The sequence below is a fragment of the Sarcophilus harrisii genome, chromosome 5 (genome assembly GCF_902635505.1).
Source record: "Sarcophilus harrisii chromosome 5, mSarHar1.11, whole genome shotgun sequence".
Taxonomy (NCBI): Eukaryota; Metazoa; Chordata; class Mammalia; order Dasyuromorphia; family Dasyuridae; genus Sarcophilus; species Sarcophilus harrisii.
Window position 1 is genome coordinate 139,872,111 of NC_045430.1, and position 26,030 is coordinate 139,898,140.

The window sequence follows — 26,030 nt, forward strand, 5'->3', positions numbered from 1 at the left end:
ATCTCCATAATTTTTGTGGTGATATGAAGGAACCTCAGGTCTTAGCAGCTGACCTACCATTGTGTCAAGGTCAAATAGACCTTGCTTTCTGCTTTGCTGACAGTCTCCAGATTAAATGGCCATTGTAATCAAAGTTGCTAGCATACCATAAGGATCCCTAAGTCTTGAAACAGAACCCTCTGGAGATGAAATGGTTAAATATACCTCCTGGTATATTTTGGCCCATGATCTCCAAATTCATAAATGTTCCCTTGTCTCACAATATCTAAAAATCTCCAGTAATACTTCTAATTCCACCTTAACCATTTTCCCACATCCAGACTATCACACCCCATACCATGTACCCAAACCCTCTAGATCAATGGACCTTCCTTTTTGCCCTGCTGCTTGACATTTCTGGGAATCTCTTTCTCTTAGTTGAAAAAAAAATCCGATGTTGCCTATTTGGGAGCATGTATCACAAAGCCATTAGGTTTAGCCATGTTTCATATTTCATCCTGGTAATTTTTCCCTATTAAACCATGCTATCAAGGCAGTCCATGATGAGCCTTATTCTTCCTAGTGCTTCATCCTTTTCATGGATTAAAAGCTCTCTTTGCTCTGAAAAATCAGGTTTGGGGTCCTTATTTGTGACTATACCTATGATAATAGTTGCCTGCTCTTGTTACTTAACTATAACCCAATAATCTCTAAACTGTCAATCAGAACCAATCTACTCACCCTCCAAGAGGCAAATTATAGTCTTTTCCTCTCCCAACCCAATTTGCCAGTGGATGGCAAAAAGTCAGATGAGAAATACCTGCTTTTATTGATTAAAAACATATATATTTCTCCTTTCTCCAGTCAACCTAATTTCTCCAATACTTAATAATTATAACCACCCACTTTTAATTATTGATCTCCAGATTCCTATCTCCATTAGAGATACCTATCTTCTAACTGACTGAAAATATACTAAGGACAACTTCTAAAACAGAGAGAAGATGTCAGTAATAAAATATACCTAGTCCTGGTCCTCCACATTTTACATTTCTTCTGCTAAGCCTATATTTTGAAAGCTTTTCAATTCACATAAATTGAAAAATATTAGATTTGTTATGTCAACATCTATTTAAAATATAACATCTAAATGTTTATGAATCAATGTTATATTTGGGCAGTTGTGGGTGACAGTTGATATTCTAAAAAATCAGTATGATTTATTTGTTGAATTCTCAGAGATAACTTAAGGATTTGCATTCATGGTTTAGGATTTATTCTCAGTTATATAGGATAACATAGGGTAATTTTCTCTATAGGAAAGATAACAAATTTTGGTGGATAGTTTTAGCCACACAATCATATTTTTTGTATTTGTAGATGTTAAATTTTTGGAGCCTGCTGTGATATGTTGTTGTGTCTACCACAATAGTGTATATTCATCAATAAAACTGGGCTTCCTAAGGAAAATATTTTTGTGATTTATGACAATTATTTAATCCTATATTACTATTATAAATTCCTCTATTTCTATGTAGACAAAAAAAAAAAAGCAAAACTCAGTTTTTGGATCTATTTCTGCACTCACTGCACATGAGTACAGAACTGAGTCAAAAATTTTGTGATAACCAACTAAGACAATGCAAATGTTATAGCACTTTCATATGGCTAGTTCAATGATCACTAAATCAATAATGAGATGCTCTTTTTTAACTTATTGTGTATTGGTATAGTCTATTAGTTAGATTCATTTTATCAAACTAAAAAAACACATAAGATCCAATTTCATGCTTACTTTTTCAAAATCATTTGAGTCATCATATACCTTTGCTATCCATTTATCCAGTTTCAAGCACTTCTAGAGCTAGTGTTTTGTAAATTTTAAATGTCTTCAGATTTAAGCAACTATTCAATTCATGCTCTAATTTCATCAAATTTGGTTTTGAGAATGACATTGTTTTATGATTACTCTGTAATTGTTTGTAATAGATTGTTGTGTGTCTTGGATCTGAAAATATAATGAAAAAACAAATCAGCATAAAGCCATTATCAATAACTAGGAAGATGTTGGAAGTTTTATTATAATAGAATACTATATAAGTCGTATCTTCAGCCTGCTTCATATATACTTGTTAGCTTCCTGCTTTAGTAGTCAGTGCCATCTTCACTGAAGCATTTCCAGAAGGTAAATGTATTAGTTTTGTTCTTATATATCTTTATTTTGCCTTCTTATAATAGTAGAACACACCACTTGTCCTGTAGTCCTCAGAATTAAACTGATGATTTCACAATAATTTTGGGTAGTACCTCTCTGAATTCCTATGCTACACCATCTATTGCCTAGAGGAAGCTAGGTGGTTCAATGGATTGAATGCTAGATCTGGAGTCGGAGAAATATGAGTTCAAAATCTGCCTCAGTTATTAGACTTGAGACTCTAGAAAAGTCACTTAATTCATCAAGGAAATGAGGAAAATAATAACACCTCTCTCAGTGTAAAAATAGAATGAGATAATGCTTGTAATATGCTTTGCAAAATCTAAAATTGCTATATAAATATTACCCATTATTTGCTTATTTCCTTGATGCTTACACGTAATTGTAGTGCCCTTCATCAAATCACTAACCCATTCAATGTTGTTGCTAACTACTTAGCTATTTTCCATCAATCGATCCATCCATCTATCTATCTATTTTTCTATCATCTTATTTTGTTGACTCTCAGAATCATAGTGACTAGGGTACTAAGTCAATCAGTGACAAAATGTAAATAGCCAACATTTCAGAGTTCCTGATAGATCTTCACAGCTATCATAAGAAACTCCAGGACATTCAGAGTTATTAATATATATCTCCTTCACTGGTGTTGCACAACTTGGCTATTGCTTCTTTTAACCTTGCGACAGGAAGACTGTGGGATTATTTTCATCCTATATTCAACAGAGTTCAAAGATAAAATAATCCTGAGAAAAAACACTACCCTTCAATTGTTTTCATATGTTTAATATTCTGAGTATACAGGAGTTTAAAATGACTTTTTTCTATTTTTGTTAACAAAGTAAAAGTTATAGAACATGAGTTCACATTATAATGGCTCCTTGAAAATATCTTTGGGACAATTTAATAACAGGCAGGATAATAGGAACAATATATATTTCATCCTATTCATACATGGTTTTGATTTATTCCGTTCATCCTCTATATTTTCCGTCATTATCATCATCATTACTCCAGGCTATTATAATCAGTGACTTGGTTAAAGGCATAGATTCCAGGCTATGCAAATCTGCCAGTGACACAAAGATCAGAAGTGTAACCCTTCTTCAAAAGTACAAGATGGGAAAGGAATAGTTAGACAGTAGTTTGTGTGAAAACAATATGGGGGTTAAATATATGCTCAAAAGTAGACAGTTAAACAACAAATATGCAATCCTAGGTTGCATAGAGTAAGACAGCCTCTTCCAGCTATAAGGAGGTGATTTCTCTTCCATATTTAATATTAGTCCTCATCAGATCTCATAAGAAGCAGTGTGTTTAATTCTTGATATTAGTTTAAGAAGGCATTGCTAAACTATAGAGTGTTCATAGATATGATGAAATGCCTTGATTCCATGTCATATGAAGGATTATTAAAGGAAATGGAGACTTTTAGTCTAGAGAAGTCAACAAATAGGCAAGATAACTGTGCTCAATTATTTAATATTTTATATAAATAAATAAATATAAATAAATTTTAAATAAATATAGACTTCCCAGACTAACAGAGGAGGAAGTAAATTGCTTGAATAGTCCCATTTCAGAAAAAGAAATAGAACAGGCAATTAAACAACTCCCTAAGAAAAAATCCCCAGGACCAGATGGATTTACATGTGAATTTTACCAAACATTTAAAGAACAATTGGCCCCAATGCTATATAAATTATTTGATAAAATAGGGAATGAAGGAGTCCTACCAAATTCCTTCTATGACACAGACATGGTACTGATACCTAAACCAGGTAGGCTGAAAACAGAGAAAGAAAATTATAGACCAATCTCCCTAATGAATATTGATGCTAAAATCTTAAATAAGATATTAGCAAAAAGACTACAGAAAATCATCTCCAAGATAATACACTATGATCAAGTAGGATTTATACCAGGAATGCAGGGCTGGTTCAATATTAGGAAAACTATCAATATAATTGGCCGTTAATAACCAAATTAACAAAAACCATATGATCATCTCAATAGATGCAGAAAAAGCATTTGATAAAATCCAACATCCATTCCTATTAAAAACACTTGAGAGTATAGGAATAAATGGACTTTTCCTTAAAATAATCAGCAGCATCTATTTAAAACCATCAGTAAGCATCATATGTAATGGAGACAAACTGCAACCATTCCCAATAAGATCTGGAGTGAAACAAGGTTGCCCACTATCACCGTTACTATTTAATATTGTATTAGAAACGCTAGCTATAGCAATAAGAGCTGAGAAAGAGATTAAAGGAATAAGAATAGGCAATGAGGAAGCCAAATTATCACTCTTTGCCGATGACATGATGGTATACTTAGAGAACCCCAGAGATTCTGCTAAAAAGTTATTAGAAATAATCCACAACTTTAGCAAAGTTGCTGGTTATAAAATAAACCCACATAAGTCATCAGCATTCTTATATATCACTAACAAAATCCAACAGTCAGAGTTACAAAGAGAAATTCCATTTAAAGTAACTACTGATAATATAAAATATTTAGGAATCTATCTGCCAAGGGAAAATCAGAAACTTTATGAGCAAAATTACAGACCACTTTTCACACAAATTAAGTCTGATCTAACCAATTGGAAAAATATTAAATGCTCTTGGATAGGGCGAGCAAATATAATAAAGATGACAATATTACCTAAACTAATCTATTTATTTAGCGCTATACCAATCAGACTCCCAAAAAACTATTTTAATGACCTAGAAAAAATAACAACAAAGTTCATATGGAAAAACAAAAGGTCAAGAATTTCAAGGGAATTAATGAAAAAAAAATCAAATGATGGTGGCTTAGCTGTACCAGATCTAAAATTATATTATAGAGCAGCAGTTACCAAAACTATTTGGTATTGGCTAAGGAATAGATTAGTTGATCAGTGGAATAGATTAGGTTCAAGGGATAAAACAGTCAACAAATATAGCAACCTAGTCTTTGACAAACCCAAAGATCCCAGCTTTTGGGATAAGAACTTACTGTTTGATAAAAATTGCTGGGAAAATTGGAAACTAATATGGCAGAAACTAGGCATTGATCCATACTTAACGCCGTACACCAAGATAAGGTCAAAATGGGTTCATGACCTAGGCATAAAGAATGAAATTATTAATAAATTAGAGGAACATAGGATAGTTTACCTCTCAGACCTGTGGAAGGGGAAGGTCTTTATGACCAAAGCAGAACTAGAGATCATTACTGATCACAAAATAGAAAATTTCGATTATACCAAACTGAAAAGTTTTTGTACAAACAAAACTAATGCAGACAAGATTAGAAGGGAAGCAATAAACTGGGAAAATATTTTTACAGTCAAAGGTTCTGATAAAGGCCTCATTTCCAAAATATATAGAGAATTAACTCTAATTTATAAAAAATCAAGCCATTCTCCAATTGAAAAATGGTCAAAGGATATGAACAGACAATTCTCAGATGAAGAAATTGAAACTATTTCTAGTCATATGAAAAGATGCTCCAAGTCATTATTAATCAGAGAAATGCAAATTAAGACAACTCTAAGATACCACTACACACCTGTCAGATTGGCTAAGATGACAGGAAAAAATAATGATGATTGTTGGAGGGGATGCGGGAAAACTGGGACATTGATGCATTGTTGGTGGAGTTGTGAACGAATCCAACCATTTTGGAGAGTAGTTTGGAACTATGCTCAAAAAGTTATCAAACTGTGCATACCCTTTGATCCAGCAGTGTTACTACTGGGATTATATCCCAAAGAGATTATAAAGAAGGGAAAGGGACCTGTATGTGCACGAATGTTTGTGGCAGCCCTTTTTGTAGTGGCTTAGAAACTGGAAACTGAATGGATGTCCATCAGTTGGAGAATGGCTGAATAAATTGTGGTATATGAATATTATGGAATATTACTGTTCTATAAGAAATGACCAACAGGCTGATTTCAGAAAGGCCTGGAGAGACTTACACGAACTGATGCTGAGTGAAATGAGCAGGACCAGGAGATCATTATATACTTCAACAACAATACTATATGATGACCAGTTCTGATGGACCAGGCCATCCTCAGCAACGAGATCAACCAAATCATTTCCAATGGAGCAGTAATGAACTGAACCAGCTATGCCCAGAAAAAGAACTCTGGGAGATGACTAAAAACCATTACATTGAATTCCCAATCCCTATATTTATGCACACCTGCATTTTTGATTTCCTTCACAAGCTAATTGTACAATATTTCAGAGTCTGATTCTTTTTGTACAGCAAAATAACGTTTTGGTCATGTATACTTATTGTATATCTAATTTATATTTTAATATATTTAACATCTACTGATCATCCTGCCATCTAGGGGAGAGGGTGGGGGGATAAGAGGTGAAAAATTGGAACAAGAGGTTTGGCAATTGTTAATGCTGTAAAGTTACCCATGCATATATCCTGTAAATAAAAGGCTATTAAATAAAAAAAAATAGTAATATTTTATTTAGTATTTGTAGAGAAGGGATTAGATTTGACCTGTTTAGTCCCAGAATCAGGGACAGTGAATAAAAGTTGCAAACAGGTATATTTATACCTGGCATTAGGATTTTTTTTCAAGTTGGAGAATGATGAAGATATTCTTCCCAGATACACATTTATTTTTCAGTCCAGAGTTTGGCATTGTGAATTTAACATTGTGAAATAAATGCTTAAAGGTAGAATTTGAATTTACATATACCCGGTCAGCATAAGGGAGCAGAGTAGCTCAAGCACATTTTCCCAAGAGTTATCTAAATGGTTACTATGATTATAGTCATTTACTTAGCCACTTCAGGCTACTTGTGTCTTATAATAATAGTACAAATACATTGTCAAAACGAAAAAAAAACATGAAATTTCTTTTTTTTTTAAATATCTACAATGAATCTACAGAAACTGTTTAAAACACCTCTTGGTTAAATTTGGACCTGTTCACAGATTGTCTTCCTTCAGTCCACATTCTACCTATTCTAAATTTTCAGATGTTTTATATTTTCTCAGTCTGCTTTTTTTCTTTCAAATGCTTTATCTATTCCAGACATTAATGGGTTATGTAAACTGATTTATAGAAGAAATTAATTTTCTTTATGATAACATTTTGTGATGAAAAATTTAAAATCTCAAAACCACAAAATAGTTTCTTATCTGCAGGTGGTATGATTTCAGATGGCATTTGTAGAATAATATGGAGAGTACTACCCTGGTGATAAGGAGATCTACCAAACACCTTAACCTTGGGCCCTCAGTTTCTTCATTTCTATTGTAAAGGAACTAAAAGAGGTATTGCAATCAAATCAGAAAAGGTGGTGGATTTAGTTTGAGAGAACCCGAGTAGAATAGAGGTTCTGCCATTGATAACATATATGACCTTGAATAAATCATTTGATATCAGTTTCCTAACCTATAAAATGAAGGAATTGCATTATATCTCATAATCCAATTCCAATTCAAAATAGATGAATCTGTGATTAGGATGACTTTGAAATGAAACATTATATTATTAAACCTAGGGAGCAAAAATTAAGAGTTTTGAAAGGTAAGCAATTAGTTGAAGGATAATCAATAAATAGAAGAGAGAAAAACACACATAGTATCTACATAATTATAAAGAGATCAAGCTTTCTTTAACTTCTCACTAATGCAAAGGTATGATGGCCAAAGTTGTTGTTATAGTACAAGACAGAAAAAGAAAAAGTATTAACAGATCTTTTCTAGCTTTGTCCCTCCCTACTGCCACCAATATACCTCCTCTAACTAGTAAGTTATTCTATATGGGAAATGGTAGAAGAAGTTTGTAGACCTGAGGTCTACAATTTTTATTTTTTCCATGAAAGCAATGCTTTAATTGGCAAGGGCAAAGCTTAGCAATATCTACTGACATAAAAAAAAAATACTACACACACACACACACACACACACACACACACACACATACACACACACAGACACATACATAATTGACTATTGTGTTTTCAGCTACTTTCCATAAAACAAAGACTACATATTGAAAATTAATTTTATGATCCTATGTAAAAAATATATCTTTCAAATATGCAATAGAAAAATTGCATTCAGTATTATGATATTAAAAATAAATATTTAATAAAAATAAGGGCTAAGAATCTGAATAAGTAAATGGTAAAGTTTATATCTCTTGTGGCTTCCTTTAAGCAATAAAAGTATAATTGCTTAATGATTTTAAAAAGTAACTTATTCTGACATTCTTATGATATTTTTGCATAATTTCAAGTTTATTTTATTAACTTTTATCTTCAATCTTTATCATTCTTCCCTTGTTTATATCTTCTTCATCTTGTCTTTTCCAAACTCTATTTTCTTCATTTGTTACTCCTTTTTTTCTTATTTGCCCTATAATCTCTTTGACCTATTTAATTTTCTATTCTGTTCTTTTCCTTTCCTCCTCCCATTACTTTTCAAACTTTCCCTTTCTTTTGGAATCACTTAAAGATTCTTTGCAATTGTCTAGTAGGATGACAAGATCAAAAGAAGGGGTGGAGAAGGGGTGGAGTTGGGCTGGGCTCTCCAAGAGAAGAAGAAAGGGAAAACATGCTGAACTTGGTATCTGTTCCCTGAACATTGATGAGCCATGTGTATTTGCTGTGGCATTAATTAAAGTCTAGTCAAGTTTATTGTGCCTTGTCAACTTTCTCTAATGGGAGCATTGTGGGTTACTTGTGAGAATGAAAGTGATTTTTGTGATGGAATTGTAAGGCCAATGCTGTTATGTTTATCTTTTTTTCTAGCTATAATTTTGACTTTTTGAGTTAGATTATAGAGACAGATAGCTAGGAAAATAGATATATAGAGAAACAGATAGACTTAAACATAGCATAACTATCAACATTGCTTTCAGTAATTAGTAATTCTGAACCTGTAAGTAATATGAAAGAACCAAGGAAGAATCAGCATCACCAGTCAGAACTATTACATCAAGGCATGATGGCATAAATCTACAATAAAAAGGGAAATGAGTTAGATAGTGCAGATAATTTAAGCATTCATTTGAATTTTAAAATACTTTTGTACTTGAAATAAAGTCTCAAAGAATTAAATTCATTTAAAAATAATTTATAGTAAAATAACTAATTTGACCCTTAAGTGACAGGGCAGACCAAGTCTCCAGTAACTAATATCTCTTTTTAAAGTCAGTATCCATGCAAAAGGAATAAGCAGATAGTTTGAGATTCAAACATTAGGTTTAATGCTTTACTGAAGGTCTTTATAAATGCAGGCAAATTTATTCAATCAATTTCTCCTCAGTGTCCCTAATTTCCTAATGATAGATAAAAATTCATTTGAAAATGTTAAAGAATAACAAAATCAATACATGGCACAAAATATCACATAACTCATATAATTTTAAAAACTTTAAAAAAATTCTAAGTTCTACAACACAAAGATTTTGTAGGCAAGTACTCATAAAACTACATCCAAAGAGCTGATAAGTATTATATGTTGGTGATAGTAATGACTTTATAAAACATAATTCCCCCATAAGAGAGAATTGGGGGAAAAAGGGATTATTTCTCTAAAAACTCAAGATTCTAGAGCTGGGAAGAAAAGAAGAAGGGAATACATCCCTCAAATATACCTTCTACTGGTACAATTATATACAACATAAGCTTTTGGAATTCTTTGCATGTTTATTTTCAAATTTTTCATGATACAAACACATACCTGAAAACTTTTCATGTTTATCAAATGAATGTAACCTAGTTATTGTACTCAGTTATTAAAAGAAACTGGAGTATTTACTTCTAGTCTACGGGTCTAATCAGAAATATTTTTCAATTTTATTCAATGCAGCAAGCATTTATTAAGCACTGATTTTTGTTGTTGTTGTACTGGGTGCAAAGACAAAGAAATAACAGGGGTTGTATTCAAAGAGCTTTCATTTGAATGGACCTGAAGTAAGACTATATACAATTAAGTATAATTTGAGGAAGAATAGAGCACAAGGTGGGATTGGGAAGAAGAGATCAGGAAGAGTTTCTTGGCAGAATAATACTTATTTGATCCTTGGAAAAAAGTTAAAGACTCTAAGAAAACCTTTGTTCCTGTAACATATTGTAAGAATGTTCAGCATAATAGTCTAATGGATGACTTTTCTAAATAAAACATGCATTCATGTTTTAGGGATCAGAATGAGAGGAAATCTTCAAAAAGTCCAACTCTCTCATTTTTCAGTTGAGGAATTTGTGGCAGGAGGATAATAATTCACAGAGGCTGAAACTAGAAGAGCTGGTATTCATTGATTTCAACATGTGTATGTGTGTGTGTATGTGTGTGTGTGTGTTCTTGCACCTGAAATATTCTGACTGTATGATACTAGAAAAGTAACCTAGCACTGGACAGATGGTAACTTGCAAAGCAGATAGAGATCTGCATTGATGGAAATTCAACATTTAGAATTGGCTAAACTAATGAAATCATAGGCCAATTTAATTTTTTTAAAAGTGTGTCTATTATTAAGTATCTGAACATATTCATTACATATATGTGTGTGTGTGTGTGTGTGTGTGTGTGTGTATGACAATGGAGAGAGCAGTAGACTTGGAATCAGGAAGACTTATCCTTCTGAATTCAAATCCTGCCATGCCTATTGGATGCTAACTAATCATTTTACCCTGTTTGCCTCAATTTCCTCATCTGTAAAATGAGCTGGAGAAGGAATTGGCAAACCATTCCAGTATCTCTACCAAGAAAACTCTGAATGAGGTCACAAAGAATCAGATAGAAACAAAAAGACCCAATAACAATAACAAATATACATATATTTATGTATGTGTGTATATATATAATATGTAACACAGAAGAATGTCAAAAAGGTCTTGGAAGGAAGACAGTAATTTCATTTTGCTTCTTATACAAACGCTGTATAATCCTGAAAAAGATATTTCTTCTCTCAGAACCATAAAGAAGACTCCACCATAATAAACTGCAGTAATTATTTTGTTCATCTACCATAATAAAGCAAGGTTTCCTTAGTAGAATTTTCTATAGCAATAAAATGATAAGACTAGACTGTTTAATGATTTATCTATCTAAAATACATGTTATCTTTTCCAAATACCACACACACACACTGTACACCAATATACAGAGATGGAACTTTGTTATAATGGAACCATAATTGGCTTGGGAGACAGGAAGATAGGGTTGGAACTCAGCCATTTACTAGCTTTGTGATGTTGCAGGAAGAAGTCACATGATACATCTAGAAGTCAGTTTCTCCATCTTCACAAAGAAAGAGCTTAACTAGCAGACTTCTAAAGACTTTTCCAGCTCTAATATAGTGCAATTGGGTATAGTTATGCCTATATGAATTATATATGAAACATATACATATACACATAATACAGTATATATTTCACATATACATATATAACATAGCTCTCTCTGAGTATATTTATATATCTTTCATGTACAGTGGAAATACCTTTTAATGTGGTTGGAGGACAGTAGCATTAACATCTGCCTAATAGACTTTGATTCCAGTTATATTTCAGAGGATATTATTTTATGCATCAAGCAACAAGCATTTATATTATGTGCCATAAATATTCATGTATATTTAATTCTTGTATATAAAATCTGGTTTTATTGTGGTTCCATTGCATTTCTAAAAGTACTGAATATCATTCTTTTCAAGAATACTGACAATTAATATGCTCCCACCTCACAAAACAGAATTTCAAAATATTAGATTTATAAAGATGCTGTACCTTAAACTGCATCTAAGAGAATCCTTTTAATTTACCCTTGAGGAAAACGAGAACAAGAATGATAACATGATAAAGAAAATAGGACACTTGATTAATTAAAGAAAACCTGGATTCAAATTCCATCTCAGAAATTTTTTGTGTATAATTCTGTGCAAGTCTTTAAACCTTTCTGAGATTTGATTTCTTAATGTGTAAAATAAGAAGATTGACGAGATGACCTCTAAAATATTTACAACTCTAAACTGATGATTCTATGAGGCTCCATAGTGACTTGTTCAAGATCATACAGCTAGCATCAGATTAAGTGTTCAAATCCAGGCCTTCTGAGGTCAGATCCATTTTTTAATCCATTTTAAACCATTTTAATTTTAATTTAAACACACTTTCAGTATTATCAAGGGGAAACACTAAGATTTATTGCACATATGCAAGTTAGATAGGCTGCTTATCATAGACCTATAGAACAAGGTCTTAACTAAATTAAACACAACAAAAATTCTGCAAATCAATACTATTCACAAAACTGTTACATTATTAGAATTTCAGGCTACTGGTACTTATCAATGTTCTAAATGAAAAAGAACTAGTAAATATATGACTATTCTAAAGCTATGTAAAAAACATGAGAATCATAGGTAGAGTGCACTTATATGGCACTTTGAGATTTGTGACATATTGAACATATATCATTTCAGTTGATCTTTCCAATAGTCTTGTGAAGTAGATGTTTTTTATTATCCTCATTTTATAGATGAAGAAACTGAGAATAAGAGAAGTCACTAATCCAGGATCTGAGGCAAGATTTAAATTCAGTTCTTTCTAACTCCAACCAACATTATCCACTGTGTCATCTTCCTGCCTGAGTAGGCAGGAACCCCTTCCTTAAAATGTTACTGACTATAGGCTTATATTTAAAAAGATCACTTCTACACACCACATTTTCTTGATACTTGCTTCCTCAAGTGACCATTTAAAAGTAAAATCTCTAGCTATCAAACTTTAACTCATCCTGATATTTACTTTGTCATACTTAAACATCACTTGATAATTCTAAAACTATTTCATCTGCTCTTCCTCCTTCCCTTCAATATATAAACACTATATCCATAAATCATGATGAAAAGAACAATGAAAGTTCATTCTAAAGTGACAACTTTAGTGATGAAAATGTATGTGACTCAGGAACTTTATCTACTTATGTTACTTTTGCTAAGCAAAGTCTTATTGAAATTAAGGACATGTTTTCTGATATAAAAAAAAAAAAAACTAACTTGGACAATATAGAATGTTATGGAACACCAAATAGAAAGATATTACTTTTAAAATGACCTTATTTCATTTGCCCTTTATAAAATATGAAGGCCACATTTAATCCATGCCTAATTAAAAGATATATTTTAAGTAATTAATAACAAATCTCATAAAAGAATGCCAGTTGTGATTTAAACTTACAATTGTGAGTCAAATAACTTTATTTAGAATTGTATAAGCAAGACTTTATATTATAGAATTGGATATTGAAAAATATACAGTGCTTCATCAGGAGAATACAAAGATACTGAGATTTGCCTCAAGCCCAGATAAGGCAATTATGATATAAGATCTAAGTTCTCTGAAAGTTTATTATATACTTTCATTTTTAATTCACTATTTAGAAAGATGAAAGACCAGAACATGATAGGTCACAGTAGGAAGTTTAAATTCATTATTGAAATAATTGACAGAATATAATGCCACAATAATTTTTTTTGTGTGTGTGACAAGGCTGTTATAAGCAATATATCACTGACAATAACATAAACCTAAATTTTGGCTTTGCTAAGGCAGGTATAAGGTCATGTTTTAAAAAACAAAAAGGACAAAAAAAATCTTTATTTTTGAATTATCATCAGTTGAAAAAATTTTTCTGTTTTATTTGGTCATGCAATTCTGAGGGGGGGGGAAGAAAATAAATGTCATCTTCAATTGTATAAAATATATTTTCTAAGCTCTAGTGTTCAATTCCATCACATCCCACTCCATTCCTCATTTATAGAGCTTCTACTGCCTCACCACCTTATGCTTTGCATAAAATAAACCTAAGTTAAATCATTGAGGATGGGATAGGAAGAATACTTTGCAAGGGAAAATTTAAGAATAAGATAGACAAAGGGAAGATATTGGAAAAATAAAAAATGGAAATGTAAAAGAATATTTTTGGTGAAAAAATACATGCACTAAATTGAAGAACAACCATGATTCATGCATTATTCTTCTCTATATATTGTTGTTTGGCTTTTCTCTTGGCAAAATTCATAGGATCATAGACTGAGAACTTCAGGAATCTTAAAAATCTCTTTTGGAGATAAGTAAACAAACCTAGAAGGTAACAAATGCCAATTGATTTTGTCCAATCTCAAGTTTAAAGTAGCAAGACAGGAATTTGAACCCAGATCCTGGACTTCAAAGGGAAAGCTCTTTCCATTAATTAATTTTAGAGGGACTGCCTCAATATGCAGTCCAAAGAGAGTGTTGGTTTTGGTTTATGAAGTTTTATTTCTTTTATTTTTTAGTAGAAGGGCACTCTAGAGCCTTGGTTCATTAAGTTCATCTTAAGAATTATAAACTTTCTAGTCATCTCCAAATAGCACAGCTCTTATTCAGCTTATTTAGAAATATGGTTTATAAATACGGAGAACATTTGCTAAATACTGCCAACTTTCTTCTGCCTCCCACGCATCTAAGTCAGTGGAGATATTACTAAGAAAGGCAATTTAGTGTTAACCATATTAAAAGTAAATTCTACCTCTGGTTCATTGTAAACAGCTCTACAACCAGCAGTTTGATATTTCTTAAAAGCTTTTAGCTCGACAACCTGCTCCAATCCCTTCAAAGGATGTGGGAATGAAGAGAAGTTAACACCAAATAAAATAATGAAGATAATAATAACCAGCATCCATAGAGAACTCTGAGGTTTTCGAAGCATTTTATGTTATCTCATTTGACATCCCTCCCCCCTCCCCCAACAGTGCCATGAACTAAGCCTGTTGCTCTGCAAATTGTATATATTTATTGCTTCTCACCTAAATCAGTAATTCTAAAATATGTGACATTAGGAGGATGCCCGCAACAGCTGATTAGGGTTGCCTGACCCTCGTGATTTTTGTTTTTTGTTTTTCCTTTAGCTTCATCCATCCCACCTGTTTCAGTTTCAATCACTTGAGTACGGGTGCCTGTTGCACCTATCTCTTCTTCCACAAATATGATCACTGGACAAAGTAGACTCCTTGTTGAAGGTTTTTTTCCCTGAAAATATTGAAGGAAAAATCTGAACCTTTCCATGAATCTTCTAGGTTGGTGAAAATTTCTCTCCCTCCAACCCCAGCTATATAGATAAATATTATAAAAGATAATTTTACAGCAGTACTAATACTATTTTCCCCTCCTCCCTCCATCAACTAATTCTTCCTGCCCTGTTCTTCAACTAGCCTTGTTACAAGACAGCAAACCCAGTAACTAGTGAAAGCCGAGATACCAGATATATGACTGGATCCGAGCTGCCACGGAGAAAAGGACCCAGACACTCGGAGTCAAATAGTGCCACCTGGTAGAAAATCATTAGTGGTTCAAAAAAAAAAAAAAAAAAAACCCACATTTTTTTTTTTTTTTTTTTTTTTTAATGCCTTCCTACTTCTGTTGTCAAATCGCTTCTGCACGTTTCCTAGGCAGGCAGTTTATTCTGGTGCCTCCGAAGAGGGGTGGGAGAACGTTGCAAGCGTGTTCAAAAATAACTCACAAAGATCTGAATCTCAGAGTGTGCCAAACACTTTTGTTGGAGTATAATACTGTCTTCGGATGCCTTCTGGGATATGGTGGTTGCATTTCCCCTGACAGCCCCAGGGGATTAGGTACCATTCCTCTACCCCTGGGACTCAGGAGAGAGCTCAGATGCTGACTTTGGGAGTTCCTTTTATGCTTTCCTTCTATGGAGAGCTGCTCACGGTCGGGCTCCTCTAGACTCATCTGACACACTCCCCTCCTACCTCCCACCCCCAACCACCACCCTGTGACTTTCCCAGAGCCCGTCTGCTCATTGCAGAGAAGAAGCAAGAAGAAACCTCGCTTTTCCACAAGTCTCTGCCTCTCCACTCCCCCTCCTTACTTCCCCCTCCCCATTACCGTCACCCCTCCTCCGCCCCCGCCTTCGCCTCCTCCTTCTACTCTGCAATCGGGAATAAATCAGGGAAGGAAACAGAGAAAGGGAAAGAGGAGACAGAAAAGAGAGTGCTTGCCGAGATCTGTTACAAAAGTAACCCTGATGGCGGCTGATCAGATGAAGCTGCTGTAGGGAGTTGCAGTGAGCTTCTAGTGGGTTTTTCTCTCTCAACCGTCCCTCATTCCAGATCTGGATTTTGATCTCCCTACCTCCCCCACCGAGCCCCTCCCCATCTCTGGCACCTTGCTTGCGTTATCTCCTGGCGTCTTTCTTTGCAGTGTGTACATTGGTGTTTTGCCATTTCTCCCCTCTCCTTCCCGGTTGGTTCCATTATCTTTTTTTTTTTTTTTTTTTTAATTTTCCCCCCTCGAGTTGGAGAAGGAGTGAGAAGCGGGGTGGGGGGGGAGAGGGAGAATCGATCTTCTATCCCGAAGATGGCTGCTGGCTGGCTGCTAGTCTTTAGTCTGACACTTTTCCAATCTTTACTGATCAACCCTTCATCGGAAGAACCTTTCCCTTCGGCAGTCACGTAAGTCCATCCATGGAGTTGGAGCTGGCGAGGGATGTGGACAACGTCTGTGTATGCGTGCGTGTGTGTGTGTGTGTGTGTGTGTGTGTGTGTCAGAGGGAGCAAGAAAGGCAGAGGGAGAAAGAGCGAGCCAGAGAGAGTTGGGGGCGGGGGATTGTAAATTACCGGGAGTTCCTGGCTCTCTTACATGTGGGGGGAAGGGGTGAGAGAGGAGGAGGAAGAAATACCAGAATCTAAGATGAAAATGACAAATGAGGTATTTGCAGGTTTTGCACTTAGGAAATAAACATGAAATCCGAAATCTCCCGCATCGGGTAGCGGATTTAAGGCCAGGCGGTCTCAGGAAAGAAAACAACCACTTAGAAAATGAGCGACTTTGAAAAATCCAGGGGTTTTCCCACTACTTTAGCCCATTTCTCAATTGCCCTCTTTACAGTTTAGTTGCACTGAGAGAAAAGTTTCCAGCCGGACACATGTTCATATGTAACCAGGCCCTCTGAAAAGCTTTGATTCTCTTAAGATGTAATAGACACCTCCTTTGAGTTTTATATAGATATATCTCTTCCCCCCCTTCCCCTTTCAATTCTTAGAGGACTAACACTTCCTGTACTTGGCCTCGGATTCTATTGTAATTGCCTAGTTAACCAAACTTGTTTAGTTGACAATTGACTGGTTGCACTTGACAGCTATTCTTATGTGAAGTGTACCTCCCTCCAGGACTCCCGAATGTTTTGTCGCTTCTAGTGGGCTTGCTGGGGGTCCTAGAAACACGTTATCCTTTCCTTCCGATTCTCTTTAGCTGAACTATGCTAGCAAAGCTGAGCTATTCAGTTTCTGTAGTTTAAATAAACAATTGGGGGCTGTTACTAAATCTGGTTTCTGAAGAAAAAACTAAGGAGTTATGAGGGCCGTTCGGATTTTTTTCCCCCTCATTGTCATAAAACTGACACGGCTTGTACATAATAAGACTACCATTTATTGTGGTGATATGACTTGTAGAAATAGGCGGGTTCTCTTGGAAAATGTAGGAATGAAGAATAATTTCCTCTACGTTCACAAGAAACTTAAAATCTTAGGGAGATAATTTCATGTCCTTACATACAAATAGCTATACATATATGTGCACCTACATATCATCATTCACATTTATGTTTAAGTGCACTGAATAACCTAACAGGCATTTTGGGAAACACTTATTTTAGTTCCTGAAACTGGGTTACAGCTACCACCAGTAGGTAATTTTAAGTGGATGACTCACTTTAATGCATTTTACATAACAAAAACAAAGCCTAAGGTAGCCTTCTTTTTCCTGGTATTTTGTGTTATAAAGGATTTGCTGTCCTTTTCTGGCTTAAGGCTGAAGACTTGAGGTTTAAAAAAAATTTTTTTTTTTTTTTAGTGGATCCAAGCCCTGCATTTTCACCAATTAGGACTCTTTGGAAGAGTTATTAATAGATTCAGTTCCCAGTCTTTGTTGCGTTAGATATCGGTGGGGGAACATAGAGAATTTGCACACTAAAGAGTGAGCGTGTAACACCAATACTGTTTGGTTTTTCTTTTAGCAAATAGTGTTTATGTATTTTTTAAATAAAGATGTCTATTCCTAGAATATCTTCTGTAATAAGAATTGCTTCTGTACACTTAATGTAGAGGAAATAAATAAAGTGTGATAATTGGCAAGATATCCAGGTGGTGACACTGCATGTTAAAGAAAGGCAGAGTTAGCCAAATAATGATGCCAAACTATTTACATCAGATTTAGATTCTCATTTCTAAGTGCTATCAGGAGGGTGACCTATAAAATGAGTACTTAAATAAATTGCTTACAGTTTGCAAATTGTAAGCTCTTGTCCCATATAAAGTTATGATTCTTAACTTTACTTTTACTTGAGCAGCATTTTGTGCCTCTGGCTTTTGAAACTGACAATGTTCATTTATAGTTGTTGAAAACATTTTTTATAGATATGCATCATAACCTTATTAGTTATAAAAAGTATTGGTTTTTTAAAAATTAAATTGAAAAAATGTCCCTTTGAAAAATTTTACTGTATCAACTTCTTCATATACATAGACAAATATTAAATTGTAAATCCTTCATTCATTTAAATAATTTGTAATAAATGCTTTTCTTACACTGAAGTAACTCATTGATTTTTTTTAATGCTCCAAGACTGAAACAGGCACAACTACCTGTTCACTAAGACTTGGGGATAGCCTCATAAAATATAGCAGATATAGACATAAAAGGAGATGTTTCTTTTCATTTATTTTAAATAGAGTTCAATGATTTTCTTTTTTCTTTTTCTCTACCTGTAGAGAAAACATACAAATAAATGATACAATTTACAATTATTCAAATATGGGATTTCAGTATGAATTATGTTAGAAGCAAGATAATAAGCAGTGATTTGTACTGACTAGGGGGATACAATTTACAATTTATCCAAAGATGGGATTTCAGAATAAATTACTTCAGAAATAAAATTATATGCAAGGTTTTGTATTGACTAGGTGAAGAAAGGGAATGGTCCTCAGCAGGTGATATTTACACTATTTTTGACAGATATTTATTTGAAAAGTTGATGTTATCCATGCTTGAACGGAGGCTGAAATATTATAGCTCTTCTCCTCCCCCCACCCTCCCCATAACCCAGGCTCAATTTATGACCAGACTTCAAGAAACAGAGAATAAGGAATGACCTTTTATAATATATATTTTGTCCACTTGTTTTTTCTTAAATCTTCTGTTGGCATTAAAAACTATAATTAGGATAGGTTATTTGTGTAAGCTTAATGTTTAGTGTATATGTTGTATCTTTTAAAAATTAATTTAAATGTTGCAATCTTTGAGTTGCAAGTAAAATGTTTTCATATTCTAAAATTATTTATTAAAATACTTCTTTTCTATAGTCTTCTCTTTGGTCCTTTTGTCATTTCAGAAATTAGATTATTTTAGAATTAGAAAGAAACTTTAAATAATCATAAGAGGGAATAAAATACTTCCATCATCAGAAATTTTTGAAGCACTATAACATAATGATTTAATTATAAGCTAAGCTAGAAGCGGCCATTCAAAATTAAAATAAGATTTTTTTTTTATGTTTTTTAATTTAACATAATATTATGCTGATACAGAAGAAATATAAAACGGGCTAAATACAACCTTAAGATATGTTTCTATCTTAACCTACCTCACAGTCCTGCATTTTAACATAGTAAAAGAGATCTAACCTCATTAAATTTACATTTATGTTCTGTTACTAAGAATTAACATTAAAATCAGTGCTCTGTTGTAGACAACAAAGAATTCTGATGTTTTCATTTAGTATTTAATAACTTTATAATTTTTTTTTTTTTTTTTTTTTTGCCAAAATAAAGTACTATTAGGGATTGTCTTAGAATGTAATGTGAAATCCAATGATTACAAACTTGGCCTTTGCTAATATCTTACTTTTTTTTAAAAGCATTCTTCAGAGTAAGGAGCCATCTCTTAGTTTTAGAAACAGTTTGTTAGAGCAGCTGCTCCAACAAGCTAGATTTAAAATGCAAAATATCAACACACCCATTATACTAATGCACTTAAGTAAAGGCCTCTTTTTGATTTCTTAGTGTGATGTTCTAGCTACCACTCTATATGTTTCTCAAAAGCTTTCCATTTATATTTATAGCTCAATATCATGTAAAGCCTTTCTTCATACATCATGTCTTATTTCATATGCAGTCCTTCAAAAATGCCAGGGAGTCAAATAACATTCATGACATAGCTCTTAATATTTGGGAATATTGTCTGTGCCTGAATCCAATATGAAGAAAATTACAAATTAGTCCCTCTAAGTGGAATTCTATAAAATAATAATTTAATTTCTGCCTCAAAAATCTATGACATACATTTGAAAATGATGAGACAATTTTTATTGGCATTGAAAAAGTATTGTTTCCATATCATTCCTGATATGGCTACTCAATTTTCATTAATGTTTAGCAACGCCTATTCTCATATGGTATGTATTAAATTATGCTTCTTAGAGTTTTAGGCATAATGAAGAAGAGGAAGGATGATGGTATACTATATTCCTAAATTTCTTTTGCCATCAACTGTTCTCCAAAATGTATAAAGCTACAGGTGATTAAAACTTGCAGGAGATTTGATTTTCTTTTAAAATGGCCATGTAAATTTTAACAGTCACATAGGTACTTCTACGGATCTACCTTTGCATTAGAGTGTGTTGGGAGCACACTGACATTATTCATGGAAACACAGATATGCAATTTAGAGAAGTACAGGAAAGAAGACAAATTAGAGAAGAAGAGCTAAACTCAAGTGAATATATACTTTGATATCTTTTTATTTCTTCAATTACTGTAGATTTCCCTAAAAAGTGTCAATATCTAGGTTACAAAGACCAAGATATATATTCTGTTTAAATGAAATGTAGCTGTTGCTCAACACCTTTTATTGATCACATTCCCCAAACTAAACACCAAGAAAAAAAGATGAAATAATAAAAATGTCTTGTCTTTCTGAGATATGGCCAAACTTACATGTGCAAGTTGCATTTATCTAACTTGTGTATAATTTGAAATAGCATTCATTTTTAATTCAGTCGGGAAAGGTTAGTTAAGCATTTTCTTTTTTTATGTCCAGATTTTTTAAATACCTCAGTAGGTTAAAATAGCATGGTTATAAACTTTACTTATCTGTTAGAGATTTGCAGGAATATATCCATATACTTATAGACACATAAATATGAATTGTACAAATACAATATTAAACACGTACAATATATGCTGTATGTAATACAGCATAGGTCATATATGTAAAGATGTAAATAATATTAAATATATACATTCTACCTCTGAAGTATTTTGAAAGCACAAATTCTGTGTTTCATCTCTTGGCAAACAGCTTCTGACTTTCAGTAATGATGTCTTCTTGTTATTTGTAATAAGGACTTGTTATTATCTTTATTAAAAGCAAACCAAAAAAACACCCTTTTAAACACACATATAGAGAACTATTTTTATTCTTCCAACTTTATAATACTTCTTAGCACTATTCTGTGCACAGAATCCAAGCTGTTCCCAAGTCTTTGATTTAGGAGTTTTCCATTGCAATTGTTCTCTTTATAAATGACTATGGAAATTTGATTTAATTAATGTGAAACTGAACATGTTTATTTGTGCATATATATATAATTTTAAGTTCTTCACTTATCTTCAAATACCTAAACGTGTTGTATATATTTCTTATAACATCCAGTGTCATGATGAATTATATCACAGTTGTGCCCTAGTATATACGTAGATGCTCCCTAAGGTATAGGAGAAAGGCAAAGGTTTTAATGGGAATTGATATGTGCAGTTAATTTCAGTTGAGGTTTTTACCATCTTTCTTCCAGAAATTTTAAATATTAATGGCATGGCTCTACTGAGATAAAACCCAATTAGTAGATTAAATAACTCTGAGTTTATTGTATTCAAATCTACATTTATTTGTATATGTATTGTTGGTTGTACATCAAATGAGTATCATTCATTTCTAAATCTTTTTTTTTTTTTTTTTTTAGAATGCAAATATTGGTACGTAGGGTTTTTTGGCTCATAAAATGTTTATGTACTTTAATTTTTTAATAGTTACATACTCATATGTTATCATATAGTGATTTTATATAAGGAAATTTAATAGTTTTTTTTCTCTAATGCAATATTTACAAGTCGGAAATATTAAAATGACTCATTATTGGTATAAGGAAAAATATATAGTAAAGATAAACTTTGTCATCCTTTTAGGAAGAACAAAAGAAAAGAAAACTTTTGCTCTTGAAATGTTCATGCTGTTGTTTTTTTTTAAGATCATTGTGATAAATAAATGTAACCCAATTAAAATATTTATTTTTATTTTTAAAAGACAAAAATTGGCAATGTATTGTAGCATTTTAACAACAAAAGATTAAAAACAAACACAAAAAATGTATTTTTTTGTACATTCCTGTCTTTTTAATATACTTTATGCAATTATAATTTATGCTTTAAATATACTTGGATAACAGCATAAATGCATTGTGTATATATATTTTCATATAAATATATATAACCTAACCTGTCACCAGTTCTTACGGGATAAAATAATTTTATGATTACTGCTTTCATTTCTTTTTTTTCCCCTATTTATTTATATAGAGGCTAACAAGTTTATGGAAAAGATTGACATTGTGGGACCAACAAATCAGCACACTTTTACACTTAATTACAGTAATTCAAAATCGGGCTGTTCTATATGAAGCAGTGCTTGAAATACTCTTTGAATATGGATGTGGAGTATTTCTGGTTAAATGTTATTTTAACACTTGCTGCTGCTGAATTTTTCTGTTGCCATATGCTTCTGTTGAATTTTATCATCAGTTGGCATTTTTAATTGTACAACTTTAAAATACAGAACCAGTTAAGCATTAAAATAAGAATACTGAAAGTTAATGGATATTTACTATTTCAGAACCTGAAATGTTTGAGAAAAATATCTTATTTTTTAAATGTGGTCATTTATGAACCACTTTGAGATATTCTCTTTAAACACTTTCATAGAAATAACACATTGGCCTTCCAATCACTGTTAAAAATGATACTTCAGGATGTAGTGTCCTCTCATTCTTTTGAAATGTTATTTATTGATGTGAGCTAGAAGGCTAGAGAAAGAATACTTTTTTTTTTTCTAATTACATGTTCATAGGTCTTGATTTTTAAGATTTTCTTATTATAATTCTACCTACTTCTTTTTCAAAGACTTATCCAGTATCATTTAAGCCTTTGACCTATATTGAAATCCATATATAGATGATTTTTCATTGATAAGTAAATAAGTGCCCTATAAGGGGGAAAAAAAAATTGATACCAATAAGACTGAAGATCCTCAGATATAACATCTGGATTTAGGGAGAGAAGTAGAAAAGGTTAGAAAGATCAATGAAATTTGTTCTTGCCACATATTAAAAGTCCATATACTGATGATCAGAGGAAAGAACTTCCATTCTATTAGAATGTTATCTTGTAGAATTATGGGGAAATAGAAAAATAAAATTAAAATCTATATGAATCCTGAGCAAATTTCTTGCTTTGAAAAATAAATTAAAATTTTCTTAAAGATAGAGGGAAATGTTGAGTGTGTGAGGGAGTATCAGAGAAAATAACACCAATATGAGACATTTACAATAGCTGATATTTAGATAATATTTTAGGGTTTTCAACAGCACTGTATATTCATCTCATTTCATGCTCATAATCCTTTAGGTAGATATTATAAGAAAAAAATTCATTTTACTTGTGAGCTTAAGATAGGGATAGTTATTTCATGAAGTTGGTGTTGGGTCCAATTTAAAAACAAATGTTTTAAGAAGTTAATATTCCTTTTCCAAGGTTCTAGTTCTCTAGAAATTCATTTTGGAAAACAAAGATGATAAAATAGTTCCAATTCTAGAATACACAAAGGAATTATCTATTACAATTTTTACAGACTCCTGGGAAAGTGATTTGTTAGAAAAAATATTAGGAAAATATATCATCAAAAGCTAGATAAAGCACTAGAAGTTCAGAAAGAAAAAAAATTCTGGGGTGGGAAATTTGCTCTTCTATATTTTATGAAATATCTCTAAAGCCAACACTTTTGAGGCAAGTGGAACTCTGGGAAACAAGCTCAAAATTATGCCACCTTTATTCAATTTGAGAAATTCTAAGAACAAGATTACCTCTTGTTTATTTATTTTTAAAAATAAATTCCCCCACCTTCAAATACCTCACAACAACAAATACAAATAAAATCTTAAAAAAAAAAACAAAACCTGAAACATAAGGAAAGAATTCAGAAGTAGAGCAGCATGATATAGTAGGATTTGGCATATAGTAAACCCTTGTAATTTGCTGGATATTTTTTTGGAGAACTCTCCAAATACTGAGCCATACTCTTAAATAAGATTTTACTAGGACTCAAAATGGAAAATGTTAATTGGTAAGATTGGGAAATCTCTGGCACTCCAAGAGTTAAAAAATGAAGGAGAGATCCCAGGAGAGTTACTCAATCTTATCTTAATCCTTCTACCTTTCTCTTCAGCTCTTCATATCTTTTCTCAGTTTAGGAAGACTTGTGGTTTCTCTCTATCTCTATCATTCTATTTTTTTTTTTTTTCTGACTTTGTCTGTTTCCTCGGAATCTGTTTTGTGTTTCTCTCTGTGTGTCTGTCTGTCTCTATGTCTCTGTCTTAATTAGATAAGGGTTTCTGCTTCTGGGAGCTACAAGAAAAGCTTCTCTCTGTAATTCAATGATTTGAAATCAAGAATTCACAAGACAAGTAATATCTGACAAATAATAAGACTAAGGTTTATTATTGACTTTTGTTTAGTTATAATTCTTTTCAGGTGGCTTTTATTCTTTCCTAATTTTGTAATAGAGATTAACCACTAAATGGATGTTATTGAAGACTGGTTAGTATGAGTATGTTTTGTAGAAAGCTGTTACAGTAAGAGCAAAAACAGTGCATAATTATTAGAAAGATGCAGTAAAGCAAACAAATCTGACAGTTGTGTGATTTAACACTATCTTAATATAATTTCCCTTTAGTAAAAGGATAACTATAGTCCCAAATGAATTAATACACAAATCTTTTGAATGGAAGAATACATCAATAAATTGGAAGGACCAATTTATAGTAGAGTCCTGTGGTTAGTCTGGAAATTAAGGTCTCTGAATCTTTTGAAAGATCAAGGCTTTGGTATCAATGACTTGTTATTTCTGCAATTTTGGCATTCCAAGAATTTCAAGGTTGTTTGCATGAATGGTTGCTATTGCACCAAACAATAGACCTGAAAAATAATATAGGTCTCTTTGGTACTCCCAGAAATTGGTTCAGGTAGGTATATAAAAATTGGATTTGTGGCTTGAAATAGAAGATGAGAAAGAAAAGGTAAAGCGCCCTCCCCCCTTTCTTTTTTTGTTTTGGTTTTTCCCTACTCTCTTCCTGTACTATACTACTTTAAGTATTCCAAAGCACATTGTGAATGGTGAAAATTGACCCTACTGTTGTTTAGTTGTTTTCAATCTTTTCCACCTCTTCATAATTCTGTTTAGGGCTTTCTTGGCAAAGATACTGACTTCTCCAGGTTCATTTTATAAAAGAAGAATCTGAAGCAAACAGAATCTATGGTTTGCTGGGACTCTCACAATTAGTAAGTATTTGAGGCCAGAAGATGAATCATCCTAACTCCAGACCCAGCATTCCATCCCCTCCTGGACTTAATTGTCACACCAATATATGCATTACCACAGTCATCACTATTAGCTTTTATTTATATAGT

The 26,030-nt window shown here is 32.7% G+C and overlaps 1 protein-coding gene across 5 annotated transcripts in view; it reads left to right on the forward strand.

Moving 5' to 3' along the window:
* Window positions 1–16,021: 16,021 nt before the first annotated feature.
* The window catches only part of CACNA2D1 (calcium voltage-gated channel auxiliary subunit alpha2delta 1), a 656,564-nt gene continuing 646,555 nt past the window's right edge, over window positions 16,022–26,030 (forward strand). For all 5 annotated transcript variants that reach the window (XM_031938658.1, XM_031938660.1, XM_031938659.1 and 2 more), the window contains exon 1: window positions 16,022–16,688. In XM_031938658.1, the coding sequence (XP_031794518.1) occupies window positions 16,594–16,688 (95 nt within the window). In that variant the 5' untranslated portion in view covers window positions 16,022–16,593. The remainder of the gene's footprint in view (window positions 16,689–26,030) is intronic.